Genomic DNA, 25,612 nt, shown 5'->3' with positions numbered 1-25,612 from the left:
CTTTTGTATGTACAAAGTAAAATTCTAGGGGGGGGTGGGATAACAGAGCAATTTTAATCTTGCTGTCACCTCTACACTCTTAGCTGCAAAGCTATTCTCCAGTGTACTTTTTACTTTTCCTGTTAATTCTGCTTGTGCTCTGGCCTTGATGCTAGCTTTTAATAAAGGTGCATTGCTCACACGTGTCACAGCTTGGCAGGCCAGGAAAGGCTAGGGGGCGGGGTTGAAAGAATCTCTGAGAGTCAGTCTTCAATGAATGTGCCACCACTTTGTATGACTGCTCGGTATTTGATTGTTCTCTTCAATCAGAGCTTCACTCAGACTGAACTATGTTAAGGCAAACTTACACAATGCAGCCAGGGTACAGTGATGTTTGCTGAAAAAGCCTGATGTGGAGCAGCACTGTAAAGTGAAAAACACTAACGGCTAGATTACGAGTCTTGCGTTAGGGTTAAAAAGCAACGTTGAGAGGTCCCAACGCTGATTTTTAACGCCCGCTGGTATTATGAGTCTTGCAGGTACAGGTGTACCTCTCACTTTTTTGGCCAGACTCGAAAATACCGCAAATCCACTTACGTCAATTGCGTATCCTATGTTTTTAATGGGATTTTCCTAATGCCGGTATTACAAGTCTTCCTAAAAGTGAGCGGTACACCCTTTACCTCCAAGATCCCTAACGCATTTGAAAGTCAGTAGTTAAGAGTTTTATGGGCTAATGCCGTAGTATAAAACTCTTAACTAAAGTGCTAAAAAGTACACTAACACCCATAAACTACCTATTAACCCATAAACTGAGGCCCCCCCCACATCATAGACAGTTAAATAAAAAATTTAACCCCTAATCTGCCGAACCTGACATCGCCGCCACTTTAATAAATATATTAATCCCTAAACCGCTGCACTCCCGCCTCGAATACACTAGTTACATTTTATTAACCCCTAATCTGCTGTCCCTAACATCGCCGCCACCTACCTACATTTATTAACCCCTAATCTGCCACCCTCAATGTCGCCGCCACTATATTAAATGTATTAACCACTAAACCTAAGTCTAACCCTAACACCCCCCTAACTCTTAAATATAATTTAAATAAATCTAAATAAAATTACTATCATTAACTAAATTATTCCTATTTAAAACTAAATACTTACCTATAAAATAAACCCTAAGATAGCTACAATATAACTAATAGTTACATTGTAGCTAGTTTAGGATTTATTTTTATTTTACAGGCAACTTTGTATTTATTTTAACTAGGTACAATAGTTATTAAATAGTTATTAACTATTTAATAGCTACCTAGTTAAAATAAATACAAATTTACCTGTAAAATAAAACCTAACCTAAATTAATTCCCTAAATTAACTACAATTAAATATAATTAAATAAAATTATCTAAATTACGAAAAAAACAAACACTAAATTACAGAAAATAATAAAATAATTACAAGATTTTTAAACTAATTACACCCTATCCCCCTAATAAAATAAAAAAGCCCCCAAAATAATAAAAAGCCCTACCCTACACTAAATTACAAATAGCCCTTAAAAGGGCTTTTTGCGGGGCATTGCCCCAAAGTAATCAGCTCTTTTGCCTGTAAGAAAAAAGTACAATACCCCCCCAACATTAAAACCCACCACCCACACACCCAACCCTACTCTAAAACCCACCCAATCCCCCCTTAATAAAACCTAACACTAACCCCTTGAAGATCACCCTACCTTAAGAAGTCTTCACCCAACCGGGCCGAAGTCCTCAACGAAGCCGGGCGAAGTGGTCCTCCAGACAGGCAGAAGTCTTCATCCAAGCCGGGAAGAAGAGGTCCTCCAGACAGGCAGAAGTCTTCATCCAGACGGCATCTTCTATCTTCATCCATCTGGCGCGGAGCGGCTCCATCTTCAAGACATCCGACGCGGAGCATCCTCTTCAAACGACGTCCAATTGAAGAATGAAGGTTCTTTAAAATGACGTCATCCAAATATCCTATTGGCTGATGCAATCAGCAATAGGATTGAGCTCGCATTCTATTGGCTGATTCAATCAGCCAATAGAATGCCAGCTCAATCCTGTTGGCTGATTGGATCAGCCAATAGGATTGAACTTCAATCCTATTGGCTGATTGCATCAGCCAATAGGATTTTTTCTACCTTAATTCCGATTGGCTGATAGAATTCTACCAGCCAATCGGAATTGAAAGGACGCCATTTTGGATGACGTAATTTAAAGGAACCTTCATTCTTCAGTTGGACGTCGTTTGAAGAGGATGCTCCGTGTCGGATGTCTTGAAGATGGAGCCGCTCCGCGCCGGATGGATGAAGATAGAAGATGCCGCCTGGATGAAGACTTCTGCCCGTCTGGAGGACCACTTTGCCCGGCTTCGTTGAGGACTTCAGCCCGGTTGGGTGAAGACTTCTCAAGGTAGGCTGATCTTCAAGGGGTTAGTGTTAGGTTTTATTAAGGGGGGATTGGGTGGGTTTTAGAGTAGGGTTGGGTGAGTGGGTGGTGGGTTTTAATGTTGGGAGGGGGGTATTGTACTTTTTTTTACAGGTAAAAGAGCTGATTACTTTGGGGCAATGCCCCGCAAAAAGCCCTTTTAAGGGCTATTTTTAATTTAGTATAAGGTAGGGCTTTTTATTATTTTGGGGGGCTTTTTATTTTATTAGGGGGATTAGATTAGGTGTAATTAGTTTAAAAAAACTTGTAATTATTTTATTATTTTCTGTAATTTAGTGTGGAGGGGTTCGTACTTTACATAATTTTATTGAATTGTAATTAATTGTATTTAGTTTAGGGAATTTATTTAATTATAGTGTAGTGTTAGGTGTAATTGTAACTTAGGTTGAGTTTTATTTTACAGGTAAATTTGTCTTTATTTTAACTAGGTAGCTATTAAATACTTAATAACTATTTAATAACTATTGTACCTAGTTAAAATAAATACAAAGTTGCCTGTAAAATAAAAATAAAACCTAAGCTAGCTACAATGTAACTATTAGTTAAATTGTAGCTATTTTAGGGTTTATTTTATAGGTAAGTATTTAGTTTTAAATAGGAATAATTTAGTTAATTGTAGTTATTTTATTTAGATTTATTTAAATTATATTCAAGTTAGGGGGGGTTAGGGTTAGACTTAGATTTAGGGGTTAATAACTTTATTATAGTGGTGGCAACGTTCTGGGCGGCAGATTAGGGGTTAATAAATGTAGTTAGGTTACGGCGACATTGGGGGCGGCAGATTAGGGGTTAATAAATATAATGTAGGTGTCGGCGATGTTAGGGGAAGCAGATTAGGGGTTCATAAGTATAATGTAGGTGGCGGCGATGTCCGGAGCGGCTGATTAGGGGTTAATAATATAATGCAGGTGTCGGCAATGTCGGGGCGGCAGATTAGGGGTTAATAAGTGTAAGATTAGGGGTGTTTAGACTCGGGGTTCATGTTAGGGTGTTAGGTTTAGACATAAAATGTATTTCCCCATAGGAATCAATGGAGCTGAACGCTGCTTTTTTGCAGGTGTTAGTTTTTTTTTCAGCCGGCTCTCCCCAATTGATTCCTATGGGGAAATCGTGCACGAGCATGTTTAGCCAACTCACCGCTACCGTAAGCAGCGCTGGTATTGAGGTGAGATGTGGAGCTAAATTTTGCTCTCCGCTCACTTTTACCCCCGCACAGCTTTACCGACAAAACTCGTAATCTACCCGTAACAGTTACTGCATGTGTCACATTCTTTCTGCAGACATGCTGCATTTTCTGGAATGAAATCTCAAATCACAGCAGGTTTAAAATGTAGCGCTTTTTGAGACCTAAAGTAAACAATTATCATGTGCTAGTTTGCATAACAAAACACCTAAAAATGTTATGAAAATAAATTATTTAAGTTATATTTAGACAATATTTTGGAAACAAGATTTATTAATGTAAAAAGGTTTTGTGGCAGAATTAAAGGGATATGGTATATAACAAGGGGTCAAAGATGTATGAGTGTGCGTATATATACTGTATATTTAAGGAGTGCTCCATAGATGTCTATTATGTAAGGGATTTAATGTTCCCAAACTATCAGAAATACAGACGTAAGCGTGCACTAGATTAGCACTCGAGTAATAAAAAATCAAACTATAGACTTGTAATATGAGTGTAAAAATGGAAGTGGTATAGATTGCGCTCAATCAATCTTAATGCACAATACCACTAACATTTTTGCTCTCCACTTGTAATCCAGTCAACATGTTTAATTATGCATATTAAAAACACTTTGAAATATACTTTCATTATTTATTTTGCCTGTTTTTCCTTGTCTGTGCTGAGTGTCTGAAATATATATAAATGTAAACCTTAAATACGTACATTTTAGATCAAGGTGTTGCACTGACGGAAGATGGAATATTACATAAAAACGATAAACTGAATCTTGAGCCAGAGGGTTATGATACAGACCTAAAAATGAAAGGCATTAAATAAAATAAGTGAATTGAGTAGGTAAAAATATTGTTCTTAAAACTACAAGAGCTTGGCCTATCTCTGAATGCAATGTTTATATAAGTTAGAGTTAAACATTATGGGATAGGTTACAAGTGGCGCACTAATGTTTGCACACGAGCAATATCAGAATATCGTGGGAACATTAATTTGCATGCATATTGAAAATTGGAATGAAAATTATGCGTAAGGCTTCAGGTTTCATCATTTAGGTCTAACGCGGTGCCGAGTTATCGCACATGAAGAATTAGTTATCTTAAGGTGCGTTATGTAAATATTAAATACATATTTTTTTTAATTAATAATACCAGAGAGTAATGTTTCTGCAGTAGCAGATCCTTCTTCTGGATTGCTAAAAAAGAAAATAATTTTACAGCTCCTAGTGTGTCAGATACTTCTAACTCGGATCCTTCTTCAGAGGGGGAAATTTTGACCTAGGATCAAGAATACTTCTTGAAACAGGATTCAGAAACTTATTTTCTATTTAAGTTAACATTCCTTTTTGCGTGTCCTTCTCTAAAGAATAATAAGGACAGACTTAGACATAACTTGCATGTAGTAAGGGTTTTGAAGTTTTATCTCAAAGCCAATAAGGAGTTCCATAATTCTTCGGCTTTGTTTGTTCTTTTTTACTGGTCTACATTGCGGTTAAGACTACTGCAGTTCCTTGCCTTCTTGGCTATAGCAATTATTTCACAAGACTTTCTTGTTGGCAGAACAATCTCCTACACCTAATACTTCGGCTCAATGTATTAGGGCTTTTCAAAATAAGGTTTCAATTTAACAAATTTGCAAGGTTTCTTGTTGGTCTTCTTTTCATTCTTTTACAAGTTTTTATCTTTTTATAGTATTGTGGACTCCACAGCTTGGGTATTAGATCCCATATGTTATAGCTCATGGACTCTCACACCTTATGAAAGAAAACAAAATTTATGCTTACCAGATAAATTCATTTTTTTCATGGTGGTAAGTGTCCATGAAACCCTTACTATTATTGTTGAGACATATTACTTGACGGTTCTAGCATATACCTAATTCACACACACCTGATGAAGCGGTCAGTGGACCGGGAAACGTGTTGTGTGCTTTCTTTTGTTTTAAATAAAACCCCAGTTGTTTTTAAAACTGTTCATCACGACTTTTATGTATTCTAAGGAGAGTTAATTCACTTTTGGAATCGTTGGGAACACACTATCAAATTGTGTATTTTCCACCTCATTATTTGGCTTCCTTATGCTGTATTGGGATATATCATCGTGATCCTGACTTTGGAACCTTTGCAGCGAGAGGATAGCTATCTGGACAGCTATTAATAGTCCAGAGTGCTTTTGTGGCACTTCTCAAGTGCCCTGCTTTTAGTAAGTACAATTTATTATGTGCATGAAGTTTAAACATCATTGATATTGCACTATTTTGGCACCTTCTTTCTTCTACCACTTCACATATACCTAATTAACCCTGCTTGTTCTTTATTTTCTGGGTTTTTTTTTTTTTTGAATAATTTTTATTGAGGTAAAAAATAAAGTAACAGACAAAATAAATTGCAAGAATCATATACAGACATGAAGAAAAAAAACCATATCGCTCACAAAATGAACAGTTCTGTTGCAACACAGATGTGCCAAAATAGTAAAGAGAAACCTCACGCATGCAGTCTTATTGCATAGGGAATAAAAATTAGCTTAAAATACTATAGAGCATAAGTGTTGAATTGAGGCCTCATAACAGAAAGAAAGAAACCGTCAGACCTAAATCTAGACACAACTGAGCTGCAAAAGTCATATGCAACTTTTAAGGGAGAGCATATCATTCATAAAATAAACAATCCTGTTACATCACAGATATAGTGGTAAAAATAAACCTCACGTTTTCTATTTTATTGCATAAAGAACACAGAATATAGATAAATATATATATATAGGTAACCTCCAATTCAAATGTTCAACAAGAGTAAGAATATAACTAAAAGAAAAAAAAAACACAAATAACAAATATCAAATTAAGGCTTATGGTAAAAAGGAACCGTCAAATACACAACTGTAAACTTCAAGGCCTTCTGGAAAAGGATATCTAAAAAGAATAATGAAACATAGGAGGTACTGTAATAAATTCTGAAACTATGTATAAAATGTAGTAATTTAGGTAATAAATTCTGAAAATATATATAAATGTAGTAATTTAGTATACATAGGTAAATGCAGTATATATCAAGGGAAACCGCAAAAAGAACTTCTGGAGAACACCAGAATACTTTAGGGGGGGGGGGAGGCAGAGGCCGCTCCCACGGCAGAGCAGTATCTTTCCTATAGTTACTGAAAGAATAGGGGTCATTAATTTATTGGTGGGAGTGTAGCTAAACACATAAGAGAATCACCAGATATGGAAACAGTTAGCCCTCTACTAAACCATCACCACCGGGATTACAAAAAGCTAACAGCATACACAAATATTAGTAGATATTAAGAAGTGGGAATTAAAATCACATTTATAAGCAACCAAGATTGCCCATAGTTTCAGTATGTTAAGTGTGACACCGCCCAATAACTAGTGCAGACAACCCAAAATAAAGATGTCCCAGAAGTGTACTTTAAAGCTAAAACTGTTTCTATAATAAAATAATTAATATATGACCTTTGTTAGCTAGGGACAAAAGATATAAGCATCTTTACTGAAATAGGAAGAATCATAATTCTAGGCAGATCCCGTTGGCCAGGTATGGGCCCTATAGCTAGCACAAGAGTACCATAAGAGTTACTTTAGTGGAATCTAATGCGTAAAATGCTATGACACCTGTGACTCCTGGCTAATCAAGAGATGCAGAAAAGTGTACACAGTCCCAGCTATAACCTGAAAAGGACAAAAAGGTTGAGACAATAGGCCTCAGTATAATCTCGTCTGCATCCAAATATCCAGGGCGTTACAATAAGGGTAGAGCACACTCACACTAAAAGATGTAAATATCCATCTACTACACATAAAGTGGGTTTATTGCAGTGCTGACATGTGAAACCGTGTTTGTTACGCTGAAGGTTCCCCTGGTGCAAAAACTATATATGTTTAGTTATATTTAGGAAACCGCACAAACATAGCTTCTTTTGAATAAAATATGAGTAGCTTTATGTAGTCTTGAGCCTTGAACAAGCCAGAATCCCTATATATAATACTATAAGAGAGGCACTTTTGACTTATACATGTACATCAAAATATTGTAGTAGTGGGGAATGACATTTACATCATCTATCAATAAATATTACTTTAAAGCCACTTCCTACAGTATGAGTGGGTATTATTGAAGTAGCTCATGTTAGATAGGTGTACCTAATGTAATATATATCTGTAATGTAAACCTCTAGACCACATAACCTTCAAACCTATCTAGACTCACAAAAAAACAGAAGCCGTTTAACCCAGTGCTATTTCAGCAATAATATTCAGAGACTGTATACTTATTACTAGGAGGTCATACAAAGAATATAAAACACAGTGCAAGCAAAATGAACTGCCAGTAGCTTAAGCAAAGCTAATAGTAATTCAGGGATTCTGGCACCCCTTCAGTTCTTGTAGTGAAAAGCACAATAAGTCCTGCATACATCTTGGAATAGTTAAGTCCCATGAGAATAGTTAAAGAAACATGGTGTCGGTATGTGTCGCAGCAACAGTCTTACAGGGCCAGCAGAGTCACCTGAGCAGGGAGGTATTTAGCCCACTTCGTTTATCAAGAAAATACACTGAAAGCTCAGGGCAATACACTGAAAACTCAAAATAAGGGTCCCAGTTCTAGTTATAAAGCGGCTGAAAAATATCTCCACGAGTAAAAACGCACCTCTAGAGTCCCAATCAAAATTTCCTTTGTGACATGTTGGTGTGTTCAACCTCGGCATAGGTGTTTTTGAGTCCTGAGATCTAATAGAGGGATTCATAGTTGCAGTAGCTCCCACCGTAATAGCATCCTTTTAGTCAGATATGACTAGCCAAGACCCTTAAGTGATGAAGTGTTAAATCCACCTTGGTTAACAAGATAGTGTTCTTGGGTTAGGAGACTCATGTCAGATTGTAAGGCTGCCTAGATTGTGGCACCACTAATAAAAGTATACCTCCTGGGTCCCAAGTAAGAGACAAAAGTGTGCTGCACCAAGAACCAGGAGCTTGAATACAAATGCCCCAACAGGGATAAAGAGCGCTGCGTCCACACAGCAGTATAATAACCACTAGCGTTTGTGCCCTTGTCACACCCGGCCCAACACCAGTATCACGCAGCAAAGGGAGAACGGCCACAACCTTGCAGGCATCAACAGAGGCCGCACGCCCAGCGCTCAAAGGAAACGCCTGTGACTGGATCTGACCTCCTGCACAACACAACGATCTCGCCTGCGATCCCACACCAGGCTCTGCAACAACACCGCTCCCATCTCCAGCAGCATAGTCCGTCACTCCACTAGACCGGTAAGTATAAGCATCTCCCTGCTGCGTGGGGTCAAGATGGCAGTGCGCAGACACAAGAACTGGAACATCAATAAGGTTACCCTGGTGAATGAAAGCGGAAGTTAGGAGCTCACTGCAAGCAATATGTTGATCTGCTGGTTGCATAGGCTTGACATCAGCTACCACTGCACCAGAGCAACATTCAATCAATAATAGTGTTAGGCTGGCATAATGATTATTCAGGAGCTGCGTCACAGCTAACCCCCATTCATCCAGGGCCTCCGACATGGCAAATCCTCTGCTTTTGTCACAGGGTTAGAAAAGGCTATCTTTGGAGGTGCTGAGTAAAGATGAGACCCCAGGCAGAATAAAAAGAATTGTTTTAAATGTGGATTAACATCATTTATAGCATATTGAAGCCAGGAACTCTTGCCATGCACGTCTGACTCCTTTGGTAGCTAGCTCCGCCCCCTATTTTCTGGTTTTCTCCTTTTGTTTGGCTATACGGTAGACTGAGGGGAATCAGGAAGTGGAAGGGGTTAAAGATCTGGTTGTGTTATGTAATTTTTGCCTGCCTCCTAGTACAGTGGAGTTTAATCCCATATGTAATGGCTTGTGGACTATCAACACCATGAAAGAAATGTATCAGGTAAGCATACATTTTGTTGTGTCTAATCACTGACGGAGAATTTATTACACACAGATATAAACTGATCATTTGTATAATTAGTGCTATAAAAATTACTTAAAATTCGAAGATTAGTCATTGCCTTCAGCTCCTTTACAGTTGCTTGCAGCTTTGCGAGTTGGTTATTATTTAGCAGCAATGTGTGCAAAGATGTTAAATGCTTCAGTAAACCTGCAAATTAACATACACATTGTATATTATTACACATTATATGTGTCACTGATATGCTGCACATCACAATAAAATAAATTAATTAAATTCTAGTATACAATTAAAACACCCAAGGCCGCCACCTGAAAAACAGAATTTATACTTGCCAATAAATTTATTTATTTCAGTATGAGGAGAGTCCATGGGTGTCCAGTGGACGTCAAGAACCCTCACAAGAGCTTCAATCCTTCCCAACTCTACTTCTCTACAGCAGAGGATATAATCGGATATACCTGTAAATCCTTTGGCGGAGGCTGAGGGACAGGGTCCTTGTGACGCCAAAGGGCAGTAATGGCTGAGAGATTTACCCGTGAGGGTACTGACAATGCCATAAGAGGGGTAATCCTCAACTCCTGTTTCAGTATATATTTTCAATCTTCTTAGAGAAACTGAAAGAGGGGGATAGGGTCTCAAGTCAGGGCTGAGCTACCAGATAAATGAGAAAATAATAAAATCTTGATTGCAGAACACTTCGAAAAAGAAGGAAGCGTGGTTGCGCCTATAACTGATTATCCTAGCAGGAAGGGTGCTCAGATAAGTCTAAAAGTGGATTAGTACCGCTAATATCTAAGATACTATCAAGGGATGGTAATATAAGGATGCAGGATGTAAAAAATGATTTTATATATATATGTATTATGGTGTAAAAAATTACTGTTAAAATATCGATAATGGCATAAGGTAGATGATAAAGATAGATAATGATACTAACAACACTTCACACAACCTCTCACCGCAGAGGCCAAGAACTAACTGGAGAGGAGTAGACTTGGGAGGGATTGAAAGCTCTTGTGAGGGTTCTTGACCTCCACCTGCTGGCAGGAAGTATATCCCACATGTTATGGACACACATGAACTCTCCTCATTATACAATGTAAAGATTCAACATAAAACATGTTCTGATTTTTTTGTGATTTAACACCAATTAAAATGAATCTTAAAGCAACATCTACTCACAGTGGGTCTCTTTTATCATAAAATAAATATACCACACATTAAAGAAACATAAAAGCCTATATTGAACTTAAAAGGCAACAAAAAGAATATAACAGTTTAATCTTAAAAAAAATACACACATCCTTGTTTGTTTTGCACTCTTGTGCACTACACCCATATATCTCTATATTGGCTATGGATGCACATGGAAAACAGATACGCAGGGATGCCCTATCAGCTATTTCAGAAGGTAATTTTTTAAAAAAAAGGCTGTAAATAGAGAGTACAATTAAAAATAAAAATAAACTTTCCAATCCACTTATGATATAAAATGTGCTGTTTTTTTCTTAATCACCTTTGTTTAAGGAACAGTAAACTTACATAAAAAACAAAGATAACAAAGAATATAACATAGAAACCAATGAAAATAATGCTTGAGATGTTATAGAGAAAAATGACCAATGAGAGAAGTCCAAAAATCCATAAAATGACCAGTAACTGTAAACTCCTCCTCGTTTCTATTTGCTGCTCTCAGAGTTAAGTACTGTATATGATATATTTTAATAAATTGATATTTGAGTTTTATATTGTATTTTATTATTTTAATTCTATTTTATTTGTATTATTATTTGATCTCTATTTTAGTTTATTTTAATTGGTTTAGTTTCTTTGTCATATTATTTTATTAATTTTATTTTATTCATTTTAGGTTTCATTTTATTTTTATTTTAGGTTTCATTTATTTATTTTCGGAAAGACATCTCCATATCAGAATTAACAAAAATGTTATCAGATTTAACAAAATTTTTTATTCACGATTGTTTATCTCAGAATATATCTATTCAAGCAGAATATATTCCGGGACTAAACAATCAGATGGCAGATTGGGGTTCAAGATACCTCACAGACTTCAGCAATTGAAAGTTGAATTCATAAATTTTTATGAGAATCCAATCTCTAAGGGGTCCCTTTTCAATAGATCTGTTTGCCTCTCGTCTGAATCATCAGATTTTTCCCTATTTCAGTTGGAGACCGGATCCTCAAGCTCTAGCAATAGATGCTTTTCTTCAACAGTGGCCAATTTCGGGAGCATATGCATTCCCTCCATTTTCGATGATTCTTCAAACTCTTCTTTTTGTCAAACATCAACAGATTTCCCTTCTAATAATAACTCCGTTTTGGCAGTCTCAGGTTTGGTACCCTCTTCTTCTGGAATTGTCATTCCTTCATCCAATTCTATTACCATCTCAATTGGATCTTCTAACAGACCCTTCAGGTCAATTAAATCCTCTAGTGCTTCAAGACAAATTACAACTTGTTGCTTGGATGGTTTCAGGGGATCTTGGTCTGGCGAGGGATTATCGGAAGAAGCTAGACTCCTCCTTCAAGACTCTTGGTCCCCTGGAACCAAGAAATGTTATTTATCTGCCTGGCTTAAATGGTCTGGCTGGTGCAGTCCTAGACACCTGGATCCCGTTTCAGCTCCTTTGAGTGAAGGTATAAATTTTGTGTCTTCTCTCTTTCAAGCTGGCTTGGCTTACAGGTCTATTAATGTAGCTAGATCAGCTATTTCTGCTGGACATGAATTACTTAATAATGTTCCTGTAGGTCAACATCCTACTATTTGTAGACTCTTAAAATCTATTTGTCTTAAACGTTACCTTTCTCTCAAACAGCTTACTGTTAAATTAGCTACTCTTTTATGTATTTTATTTTGTAAATGAGTTTCGGACGTCAAAGCTATTGACTTTGATTCTAAATGTTTTTCTCCCCAAGGAGTAATTTTCTCTATTTCTCGTAGAACCAAAACATTATCATCTTCTATTTTTTATCCTTATTTTTCTGATCACCTTAAACTTTGTGTAGTTCTTTGTCTTAAAGAATATGAACAAAGAACCTTATCTTTTAGATCATCTTCTCATAAACAACTTCTAATTTCTTATGCTTTTCCCCACTTACCTGTTTCTTCACCTACCATTAGTAGATGGGTTAAATAAATTAAGAGCCAAGCAGGTGTGGATAGTGTTTTCTCTTCCCATTCTATTAGAGCACGGGTGTCAAACACAAGGCCCGCGGGCCGAATCCGGCCCACCAGACCTCGTCATGTGGCCCGTGTAGCCGCCGCCGGCCGCCAGCCTTCACATACATATTTACCTTATGGAAAACTTATGGAAAACTTATGGCTGGGAGGAAGTGACTGAGTGAGAACAAGACACTGACCTCCTGCTCCCTCATCACTTCCTCCCAGCTTCCCTATGTATCTGCACGTGCGGGAAAAGGGCTAGCAGCAGAGACCAGAGAGGCAGCAGCAGGCACACAGCGAGGCTGGTAAGGAAAACATGTTTTTTTTAAATAATATGTCAGCAGGACAATTCTAAGTAAACAGCCGTTCTGAGGCTCTGTCTCTGCAGATTGTCTTATTCTGCTCTCAGCCTTCCCCAGGTAATAAATCAAATCTTTATCTCGGGAGTCTGCTCCTACACTTGTACTGTCTGTGACTGATTTGTAGTCTGCACAGATTTTATTAACTTTATCCCTGCCTGTTATGCTTGCATGCATGGGAAAACATATTCACACTGCATTATCATTAGTTTATTGCCCACCTAAATCAGAGCAGTAATAAAGTTTTTGTGTGTGTGTAAATGTATGTTTGTGTGTGTAAGTATGTGTGTGTAAATATGTGTATGTGTGTTTGTGTGTAAATGTGTGTTTGTGTGTAAATGTGTGAATGTATGTTTGTGTGTAAATCTGTGAATGTATGTTTGTGTGTGTGTGTGTGTGTAAATGTGTGAATGTATGTTTGTGTGTAAATGTGTGAATGTATGTTTGTGTGTGTATCTGTGAATTTATATGTCTGTGTGTGTAAATATGTGTGTTTGTGTGTAAAGGTATGTTTGTGTGTGAAAATATGTGTATGTGTGTGTGTGTGTGTGTTAATGTGACAGTGTGAATGTATGTTTTTTGTGTGTGTGTAAATGTGTGAATGTATGTTTGTGTGTGTGCGTACATATGTGTGTGAATGTGAAAAAGTTGTGAACTTTAACAACATTAGAAATAATTGTTCCTTCCTTGTGTCCTAATCTTAAAAAAGTCACATTATACCATGACCAAAAATTATTGTGGCTGAAAAACAGCCTAAAAACAAAGGGGGTGGGGGGTTGGGGGGGGGGGGGGGCAGCAGGCCCTTTGAGGGTGACCAAACTGCTGATGCGGCCCCCGATGAATTTGAGTTTGACACCCCTGTATTAGAGGATCTTCTGCTTCTAAAGCATTTTCTAAATCGGCCTCTCTTCAAGACATCCTTAATGCTGCCGATTGGTCTTCAGATAAAGTTTTTAGACAATTTTAAACCTATTCATTCTATTCCATTTAATTTAGTTTCATAATTTGTTGCTTTGAACTAGCAAAATAGGAGTCTCTGTCCTTGTAATAAAATTCCGATTATCCAAGGTTTGTGAAGGAATAATTTATATTTTATTAAAGAGACAGAGACGAGTATTTTCCCCCCACATATTGTTTTATTATGTTTTTTACCCTCCCTATTTTTTAATGTATTTTATTCAATTACTAATCTTTCATGTTTTATTTTTTTGTAGTGCAAAATTCCTCTTCAGGATTTCAAGGAACCTTTTGAGTCCATTAGTGTTCTTCAATCAAGTTCTTCAGGTCTTAAATCATCTTCAAGCAAGTTTTCATCTTTTTCAAGTTGCAAAAGATTGTTTTTCTCCAATCAAGATTTGTTTACTTCAGTTCAGCTGTATTTCTTCATTTTGATGTTTTTGGGACTTTTACTTTATTGTTCGTGGAATATCTCCGGCCTTTTTCACATCAAAGATCAAAGAGGAGGAGTTTACAGTTACTGGTCATTTTATGGATTCTTGGACTTCTCTCATTGGTCATTTTTCTCTATAACATCTAAAGCCTTATTTTCATTGGTTTCTATGTTATATTCTTTGTTATCTTTGTTTTTATGTAAGTTTACTGTTCTTTAAAATGCTGTCTGCAGTAAAGTGAAAAGATATATAGCAAAATACTTGTCTCTGTCTCTTTAATAAAATCTAGATTATTCCTTCACAAAGCTAGATAATCGGAATTATAATGAAGTAGGCTCAGAAGCATATCTGGAGTGCTATGTGGCAGAAACATTTGTATCAACTAAACTAGTGCTTAAATAGCTAGAAGGACCATTTAATAAAGAAGACTGAACACAAACTAAGGGGGCGTATATCTTTGGAAAGATGCAATTTAAACACTGTGTGCAAGCACAGTGAAGAGAGAAATGTGGGGATTTCCCGCTGTCACTCAGCACAACCTGCTGCAGGCTCCCTCTACAGGTTGCTTGCATAAAATCGCCACACACTGCTGCTCCATGGTGCTCTAGATACAAGAAAAAGCCAGAGCCTTCTTCACTGTGCCTTAAAAAAAGGAGACAAGTTTTCACCCAGGGTTCAATTTAATAACTGAAGTTTTATTTTTTGTTGTCTAAATCATGAACATTTTACTTTGACTTCCATGTGCCTTTAAATGGACTGTAAGATGTGCAACTAAACGTATTAGTAGCAAGCTAATTATTACCTGTTATGTCGCCAATTTCATTGTTGTTAAGATATAGTTCAGATAATCTGTAATTATTGGTTAAAAATGTTACTCTTGTGATCTGAAACAAAAGAAAGCAAAGTTCCCATAACTGTTTCAGGGTGTTTTAAAAAAGCAAACAGTTTATTTAAAATGATTCCTTAAATACAATGTGATAGACAGATAGATAGATATACTGACAGACAGACATATAGCAAAAGCTATCTATAGGGGTACATTTATAAAGCTGTATTTGCAGCTTTTGAGGCTATTTGAGTGAGCCTTCAGCCACAGATAGCAAAAACTGCTTCTTTTTCTCCACCACCTCAAATGGGGCAAGATCAGTCACCCCAACACTCACTCATTCTGGGTGGTTGTCATGCCCTGCTCTTGTGCAATTGGTTGTGCAAGAGCAGGGGGCAGCATTGCACAAGAAACCTCTTGTGCAGCAGAGGGCAGCATTACAAGAGAAACCTCTTGACTGAATGTTAAATTTAGCTATGCGATGCTGCATCACAAGTGGCGATTGCAGGTGGAGAGGTTCACTGCTTGCGAACCTGTCTACCTGCAATGATGATAAATCTTGCCCATATCTAATTTTAGTATGGCTAATTATTTGGTACTGATTTTAAATTAATAATATTTACAGCTCTTTGGTATATTTGCATTCCAAAAGTGGGATGTAAATAGTTCAATATTGCTCTCTATTAAAATGATTTTAAAATGACAATCTTGTGTAAAAGGGTTATTAATAGAGATATAATTAAATGCTCTAATTCATCAACAAAGTTATGTATTTAACCACGACAAAGGGATCTAACAGTACTAATGATACTTCTTAGATCATCTTGCCTGAGTGGAGAGCTTTAGATCATTTTAGTGCCTCTATGTCAGATCACCCCTCATTGTGTGGAGCATGATTTAATCTAAACCCTCTTGTGTACACAGCTTTTCTGAAAAGGAGTAAACATTTTAATACACTCCAGCAAGTAAAATAGATATTTGTGAACACATTAAAGGGGAGAAATATATACAGTACACTGTCCATTTAATATTTTGGGCCAAAATAAATTTGCAACATAAAGCAAAAGGTAAGTCTAATGTTAATATAATTTTAGGTAATATTTAGTGAAGTGATTTTGTGTTACCTTGTTGTGGTTAAGCCATAAATATTTTAGCATTCGAAACCTTGATAGCTCAGTGACTTCTTCCAGTCCTCTATGTGAGGAGAAAACATCTGTTTATTTGTGCATTATATTTGATATTATATTTGATATCTGATATAGTAAATACAGCAGAATAAATAGATAACTTCATTTTCAGCCACAAAAGATTTAATTCATTGGATATCACATTGTACAGTTTTTCTCATTAAGCTAAATAATAGTGATGTTATGATTTCTCTCTCATTTATAGGAGAGGGTGTTACAGGCACATCATTAATTCATGTTTATAATGCTATATAGTTTAACTATTAGGTTTGTTCCAAATGAAAGAGAAAATGTAATATTAAACAAAGTCAATAAATAATTTAACAGTATAGCTGTTTCACTACAAAATGTTTTCATTGGAAGATTACACATATTACTTAGAATAACAAGTGCACTATGGTTAAAGCGAAATTATAGAGATAAAATGACATGCTCTAATTATAATGCTATGTGTTAAACCTCTACAAAGGGGTTAACCACTTAGTTAAAGTACTGCTCAGGAGCTGCAGAGCACTGCGGGTCCCAATAGGAACCTGCAGCTGATCCAATCAGCAACACTAGTCGCACAACCCAGCTGTGCGACTAATGCTGCTGTTTGGGCCTGAGGCAATTTCCGCTCTGGACCAGCAGTGATCTGTGGCTTTCGAGCAGTACTTTAACTATGTGTTTAACTATTTTGAGGTTATGTTAACATATACCGTTTGCAGTGTTGCAAGGGATAGAATAATATGCTATAGAAAATTAGAGCGTGTAATTATAAAACTATAATGGCCCTTTAAGAATTCCTGGCATAAATTTTACTGTACAACAAAGTTGCAACAAAATCTTTGATCTAGACAGAACAAATCAGATTAAATAGGTCTATTAGTTATTAAGCGTTTTCAAAATATATGCTCCCCAGAAGTTTATTTAGACGTAAGCAGCATTTTGTGGATAACACATAACATATTGAATAAACAAATGGAGGCGCTATACGAAAACAAAATAATAAAAAGTGTTCAAATGCAAAAAGAAAATATGATATACTGAGTAGATAAGGTCAAGTAGTCATGCATAAGGGTTCTATTCTCAGTGAAAACAGGAATCAAAAAATAAGATAAATATAATACTTAAATGTCCAAAATATTAGAAAGTCCCAATCTTAAATATAAAATGTCTCCAATTATGGTGTTGCAAAATCTTCGTGGAATTTCAAAACAGGTTCCTTGTAATGAATAGCAGATGGCCAAAAACACCGAAAGGCAGCACTCTTTAGACACAGGAAAACAGGTGGTTCTAAAACGACAAGAGCAGAGAAAAAGGCGCCATATGTGTGTATAAGTAGCAAAATACCATGGGAAGGAGCAGTTGAGTGCAGGGTACTCACATGTGCCAGAGGCACCCTAATGTGCCAATAGATGCAGGCTGGACCTTTAACAGCAGCCCAGCTCGCTGATTACTTGTGAGGTGTGCTCCCAATCTTCCTATGCCAAATATAAATATAATAAGGAGGAAACACAAAAACAAACGCCACATGTGTGTATCAATCAAGTAGATTATATAAGAAGTATACAAGTACAGGATACTCACAAAGATGGCGGCACTCAAAATGTGCCAAGTAGGGCAGGCTGGGCCTTTGACAGCAGCCCAGCTCGCTGAGCTCTGACTGAGCAAATGGCGAATCTTCTATGATGTCTCAGGATATAGGTAAAAGGACTAAGCCAGGTAGCGCCGACTCAACAACAAAAAATCCACACAGTGGCTCCAATATGTATATATAAAAAATCTTAAGGTGTTTATTAAAAAACAAAATTCAAACAGCAAGATAAAAAAAAAGTATAAAAACACAAAGAGTACCATCTGAGTGTGCAGACCTCCAATAATGGGACAATATGCGACGCGTTTCTTAGCTCTAGGGCTGTTTCATAAGGCATATCTAACTGATACAAAGTACATCCTTAAATAAGGCTATGCTACCTGTAAGTAGAGAAAACTCCTCCCCTCAACACATGACTAAGAAGGCCAAACCCAGCCCTTTGTCTCTATAGGTAAATAATGTGTACATCTGAAGTCTATTAGTACCCATAGGAACGTTGAATATGTATCAAATTTCCTTTTATATATAAAACAAATTGTTGTTACCAAAGGAAGTTTGACACATGCAAACACAGACATAATATCAAGAGTATGTCAGATTGTGACCCAACCTCTCAGACACAAACATTCACTACTGTGATTTTATTCATGGGTCTAGTGTAGTGATATGTTGTATCGAATAAGACTCATTTAGGATATGTTATACATAAAGCAGTACTTACTATAAAGCGGACTTGTAACCTCATTAAAACTGCTATTGTATCTTACTCAATGTTGATCTTTAGTTTGAGGCGTCCGAGTAAGTGAGCGTGAGTTCTATGACGTTGCGTGTGTCTAAAGTCAATAATATTGGAGTTTACGTGTCTATAATGGTAGGCGCTAAATCCCATGGATCCCCAACCAATGGCATGGAATAAGATAATGTGGTGGGCGTAACTATGCCAAGGTACTGAGCACAACCAGGCGCTTCTGTGTAATAAAAAGAAGTATGACAAGTAGATCTGTGCAAATGTATAACAAAAAAACATAAATTATGCTTATACCTGATAATTTAATTTCCATCTGTATGGGAAGAGTCCACAGCTACATTCCTTACTTGTGGGAAATACTGAACCTGGCCACCAGGAGAAGGCAAAGACACCCCAAGCCAAAGGCTTAAATACCTCCCCCACTTCATAATAACCCCGGTCATTCTGCCGAGGGAACAAAGAACAGTAGGAGAAATATCCGGGTGAAAAAGGTGCCAGAAGAAAAAAGTTAAAATTTAGGGCCGCCCATCGGAGAACATTCCTTAGTTGTGGGAAACATATACCCAAGCTATAGAGTACACGGGATGCTAATGGGAGGGAAAAAAGAGAGGCGGACCCTATTCTGAGGGCACCACAGCCTGCAAAACCTTTCTCCCGAAGGCTGCTTCAGCAGAAACAAAAACATCAAACTTGGAAAATTTTTGGAAAAAGTATGTAAGGAGAACCAGATAGTCGACTTACAAATCTGATCCATAGAGGCCTCATTTTTGAAGGCCCAAGAGGAAACCACTGCTCTCGTAGAATGAGCCATAATCCTCAGAGGAGGCTTATGTCCCGACGTTTCTATGCTAAACGGATGACAGCCATCAGACAAAAAGATAAGGAAGTCGAAGAGGCCCTCGACCCCTATGCTTCCCAGAAAGGAGAACAAACAGAGAAAGAGGTTTATCTAAATTCCTTTGTGGCCCAAAGATAGAACTTCAAGGCATAAACTACATCCAGAATACATTGTAAACGTTCCTTCGACGAAGAAGGATTAGGACATAAGAAAGAAACCACAATCTCTTGATTGATGTTGCGAATTGACACAACCTTAGGAAAAAACCTAACTTGGTTTGTAGAACAGCCTTATCGGCATGAAAAGCCAGATAAGGAAGGATGCATTGCAAGGCAGCAATCACAGATACTCTGCGAGCAGAAGCAATAGCCAGTAGAAAAGGAACCTTCCAAGACAACAATTTAATGTCCACTTCATGCATAGGCTCCAACTGAACCCTTTTGCAAAACCTTAAGGACAAGATTTCAACTCCAAGGAGGAGCCTTAGATCTAAACACAGGTCTGATCCCAGCAGAGCCTCAACAAATGACTGCACATCTGGAAGCTCTGCAAACCTCTTGTGCAGTAACACAGACAGGGCCGAAAACTGTCCCTTCAGGGGACTTAGCAGAAAAGCCCTTCTCCAGTTCATCCTGGAGAACAGAATAAGTAGGTCCTCCACACCTTATTGATAGATGCAACAAGCAACCAGCTTACAAGCTTGAATGAGAGTAATAATAACTCTCTCAGAAAACCCTCTCTTGGCTAGGACTAAGCGTTTAATCTCCACGCAGTCAGCCTCAGAGAATCTAGACATTGATGAACAAAGAGACCTTGGTCAGCAGATCACTGCGACAAGGTAACTTCCATAGAGGAGATGATGACATCCCCACTAGATCCGCGAACCATATCCTTTGTGGCAAAGGCGGAGCGGTCAGTATCACTGACGCCTGCTTGACTCGAGCCACTACACTAGGAAGTAATGGTAATGGTTGGAAAGGATAAATCAGATTGAACCTCCAAGGCACCGCTAATGCATCTGTTAGCTCCGCCCTAGGATCCCTGTACCTCGACCCCTATCTGGGTAGCTTGGTATTGAGACGTTATAAGATCTTCCTCTTGCAAATCTCTGCAACACTTGGGATGGAGAGACCATTCTCCCTGATGGAAGGATTGTCTGCTGAGGAAATCCGCTTCCCAGTTGTCCACACCCGGAATGTGGGTCGCTGACAGCGAACAAATGCGGGTCTCCCCCACACCATAATCCGAGATACTTCCCTCAACACTAGGGAGCTTCTCGTTCCCTCCTGATGGTTGATGTAAGCCACTGAGGATATATTGCTTGATTGGAATCTGATTAACTGGGACAAACCCAGCAGAGGCCAAGCCTTCAGAGCATTCTATATTGCCCAAAGATCCAAAATGCTTTACCTTCTGAAACCAGAGGACCTGTGCCTTCCTGGCACCCCAAACAGCCCCCCATCCTGACAGACTCGCAACCAAAGTCACAATCACCCAGGATGGTCTTGAGACAGACGTCCCTCAGGACAAGTGGTCCGGACAAAACCATCAAGAGAGCGATTATCCCGATTGGTTGTCCAGAGAAATCTGTTGAGACAGATCCGAATGATCGCCGTTCCACTACTTGTGATGTCCAAGCTAGACACCATGAGAACAATCACCTCCATACACCGAGACTGTCAGTTTTTTTTTTCCTGTTTATTTGCCACGTGCTACTGGCAGCCATTTTACTCACCCCTCTTGCTGAGTCTGGTGCAGAGTGTGTGATGCTGCTAATTTCCTGCACGCACTCTTATGGCCAGACTGGTGTACATCATCCATGTGAGACAGGTTGCAGTCTCAGAATTGTGATGTCATCACTTATTATTTAAAGGGCCTCTGTTTAGTATGCTTTGCTCTTGCGTTGTCTCAGACCTGTTTGTGAGTTCCAGTTCCTGTGTATTACCTGGCTGTCTGACGTCCCTCCTGGTTCCTGATCCCTGGCTTGTTCCTGACTCTGCTGTTCTCCTTGTTCCTGATTCCGGCTCGTCTGACTACTCGCTTTGGCTCCTGACTCGGCTCGTCTGACTATTCGCATTGGCTCCAACTCGGCTCGCCTGACTTCCAGCTCTGGCTTTGACTCCTGGCTTGTTGTTTGACTTGTGGACTTTTTATTATTTTTTTGTTATTAATAAAGGTGTGATTATTTTTGCATTTCTCGTCTCAGTCTAATTCTTGGCACCCTGACAGAGCCACAGATGGCCTTAAGGAGATCTGGAGGGCAAGACATGTTGAAGCTAGCTTGCAACATCTCTGGTCTGTTAGAAATATTCTCATGTCTATGGAGCCTATTATAGTAACCGAGAATTCTACCCTGGTACTTGATACAAGAGAACTCTCTAGATTATCTGCCATTCATGGAATCGAAGAAGGCAGAGGAGATATTTTGAATGGTCCACTCTTCGAAAAATTTCTTTAGCTAGACCAAACGGAAGGGCAATAAACTGGAAGTGTTGGTCCAGGAATGCAAACCTTAGGAACTGGAAGTGGTCCTTGAGGATTGGTACGTGAAGGGAGCATCCTTCAGATCTATCGTGGTCATAAACTACCCCTCTCAAATGAGGGGAAGACTGGAACTTATTGTCTCCATCTTAAACGAGGGGACATTGAAAAACTTGCTTAGGCACTTTAGGTCCAGAATCGGACAGAAAGTTCCCTCCTTCTTAGGGACCACAAATGGTTTGAATAGTATCCCAAACCTCTCACTGCGATAGGCACCGGGACAATAACTCCTAAAGGACAGATCCCGTACACACCCCAGAAAGGCTTCCCTCCTTTCTGGTTAGGAAGACAGGAGGAATCTGCCCTTGGGTGGCTGAGACTTAAAACCTATCTTGTAACCCTTAGCTATGACCTCCAGGACCCATGGATCCTGCACGTCCCTGAACCAAGCGACTGAAAAGAGTGACATACTGCCCCCTACACGATGCAGAAGATGACCAGGGACCGTCCATTCATGCTGACGTCGACTCAGCGGACTTCTTGCTCTGCTTGGATTTATTCCAGGACTGAGCCGGCTTCCAAGAGCTCTTGGTTTGCTCCGGCTTAGCGGAGGACTGCTGACATGGGCTTTATCAGAACAAAAAAGAACGAAAATTGTCCCTTAGATTAGTTCATATACTCTTGCGGTAGAAGGGCACCCTTGTCCCCTGAGACCATTGAGATAATTGAGTCCAGGCCTGGACCAGACAAAATCATTCCTTTAAAGAGAGGGAAGAAGTCTAGACTTAGAAGTCATATCCACAGACCATGACTCCAGCCAGAGCCTGATGGGCCTGAACAGGAAAAGCTGAATCCATATCATTCAAGTGAATAAACTGCCTAATAGCAGCACAGATAAAAAAATTAACAACCCTCAAGGCCTTAAATATTTTCTGAGTAACGTCGAGGGGACCCTCCACCCCGATCAATCCTATTTGGAGTCACGCCTGAAGGTAGTTTCTGCAGTAACCGCGGCAACAACCGCCGCCGGTTGAAACAAATATTCCATATGTTGAAACATCCTTCTTAAGAGAGTTTCCATCTTTTATCCAAGAGCTCTTCAAATGAAGAACTATCCTCAAGCGGGATAGTAGTACGTTTGGCAAGGGTGAAGATAATGCCATCCCATTTAGGGACGGAACCTCACAACTCTGTTGAGAGTCCAGGACCAGGGACAATTTGTTAAAGGCAGAAAAGGGGGGAAAGGAATCCAATCCTGTCCCATTCATTCATAATAATGTTCGCCATCTAACAGGAGCAGGGAAGGATAAGGTACCACCCTGTCCTCAGACTCTATCCAATTTAGGAATTAAAGGTTCATCAGGCATTTTGGCCTCTGGGACCTCTGAATTCGCCAAAAACTTCCTTTAGAAGAAAGCGCAAATTCCTAAACTAAAGTCTGGTTCCTCCACAGCAGGAGGTTTAGAGGCAGTAGACTCTGACCCAGAATGTTCATACTCTGAAGTCTCAGAAAGAACTTCATCCACAGATAACACTCAGTTAAATCCAATAAATTATCTGATGTACTCTAGGAAAGAGTGCAATATGTAACCTTTCGCTTGCGCTTAGCAGGGCGAGGTAGAGCATTAAAGGCCGTCTGAACTGCGCAGTAACGTCTGGTGAAAAAAGGCCCCCTCCAGATGGAGGATCAGCAATGCTACGGGAAAACTGTGTAGAGATATAAGAATGTAGGGTACGCAAATCACTGGATGACAACTCCTCAGAGGTGGATGGCTCTGTGGTATCAAACATATTTGATATTATCACATTATCAAGGCATATGGAACATAATTGAGAGGGCGGAACTAATGCCTCCTCACCATATAAAACACGAATTACTCATTAGGAATAGGGGAGTGCCCTCTAAAGTAACAGAATCCTCCATTGCTAGTGCAATAACCGGACTAGAGAAATAAAACATCTTATTTTATTCAAAAAAACAGCACCCTTATACCCTGATGGCTGGGGCACTCACCACCTCCTATGACCCAGACAGTACTGAGATTTATGACTCCTCTCTGATAGACACTCGGTCAGGAAAAAGGGAATGAATCACATGGTGCACAATGCAGGACCATCCCTGCTATGAGAAAGCGTGCCAAGCTTGTAAGCTGCATGGCTCTCAAAGTGAAAGTGAAACCTGTATATTCTATAACAGCCTATGAGCCCATAACATCTCACACATAAAAGCAGCATAAAATCAAATAAACATATAAGATTATTCCCCCCTGCTAAATAATCCCCCTAAGGAGATATTAACCCTTGCGTTATCATACATGTATAAAAAATGAAACGATCTTACCAGTATCTACGCCGTGGAACAGGAACATGGCACTTCAACCTCCATAAGAGACTACTCCTGAAATCTTCTAACACTTCTCTGCCAACCTCCTGTAATAAAAGGCAAAGAATAACTGGGGTTATGAGGAAGTGGGGGAGGGGTATTTAAGCCTTTGGCTGGGGTGTCTTTGCCTCCTCCTGGTGGCCAGGTTCAGTATTTTTCACAAGTAAGGAATGCAGCTGTGGACTCTTCCCATATTAAGATGGAAAAGGGAAAAGAATATAAGAATGGAATGGTAACGATAGTAAATAAGTGAATACCAAAGACCAAATGGCTGTCAAGTGTTAGCCAAAGTGCTAATATATAAGAAAAAAACATTTAAGATGTATCACTAAAAATAAAAAGTAATATATAATGTAACTAACAAGAACTGGACTATAAATAGATTATTTGCAGATAAAAGTGATAGCTTTTTAAAACTTGAGTAATTGGGATATACTAATGTTATATCAAAAAGTAATGTCAAAGAACAAACAGAAAAGAATGTGAATCAGTGCTATATAGCACATAGGAAAATAATGTGTGAACGTGAATGAAAGTGTTAAGGTCCTTGAGGGGGATAACTACTATGTTATTGAAACATAGTGAAATGCTAATATGCACCATAATAAAAATAAGAGGGGGGGTTTACAAAAATAAGACATAAAATATTAAAAGTAAGCCCCTATTAAAAACATTATAAAAACTTAATTGGAGGGTATTGGAGGGTTACATCTACAAACAATCTATACAACATATACACAGATAAAATGCTAATATACCATAATATAAGCATAATGTAATTCAACAGCAAAAACGGACTACTAACTAAACACAGCAGAGTCAATAACTTCATTGAAACCTAAAGGAAATAGAGATTGAAATCTATAAATCTAATAGATCTCACGTTGTCTCAATTTGGTGTATCTGTTGTGGCATAGGCTGGGGGATATACTCTCTATAGGTGTAATTTTACATGTAAGTACCCTGAACTCAACTGCTCCTTCCCATGGTATTTTGCTACTGATACCCACATATGGCACCTCTTACTCTGCTCTTGTCTTTTTAGAACGACATATTGAATAAACA

At 38.5% G+C, this 25,612-nt stretch overlaps 1 protein-coding gene across 1 annotated transcript in view; it reads right to left on the bottom strand.

Moving 5' to 3' along the window:
* Window positions 1-25,612, bottom strand: part of LRRC72 (leucine rich repeat containing 72) — a 68,526-nt gene that overhangs the window by 37,888 nt on the left and 5,026 nt on the right. The window contains exons 3-6 of the mRNA XM_053712986.1: window positions 16,459-16,528; window positions 15,311-15,392; window positions 9,647-9,760; window positions 4,348-4,437 (exon numbers count right to left, since the gene is read on the bottom strand). Of these exons, the coding sequence (XP_053568961.1) occupies window positions 4,348-4,437; window positions 9,647-9,760; window positions 15,311-15,392; window positions 16,459-16,528 (356 nt within the window). The remainder of the gene's footprint in view (window positions 1-4,347; window positions 4,438-9,646; window positions 9,761-15,310; window positions 15,393-16,458; window positions 16,529-25,612) is intronic.

The sequence above is a fragment of the Bombina bombina genome, chromosome 5 (assembly GCF_027579735.1).
Source record: "Bombina bombina isolate aBomBom1 chromosome 5, aBomBom1.pri, whole genome shotgun sequence".
In the NCBI taxonomy this organism is placed as follows: domain Eukaryota; kingdom Metazoa; phylum Chordata; class Amphibia; order Anura; family Bombinatoridae; genus Bombina; species Bombina bombina.
The sequence above is the reverse complement of the archived record's forward strand: the minus strand, read 5'-3'. Positions and strand labels throughout refer to the sequence as shown.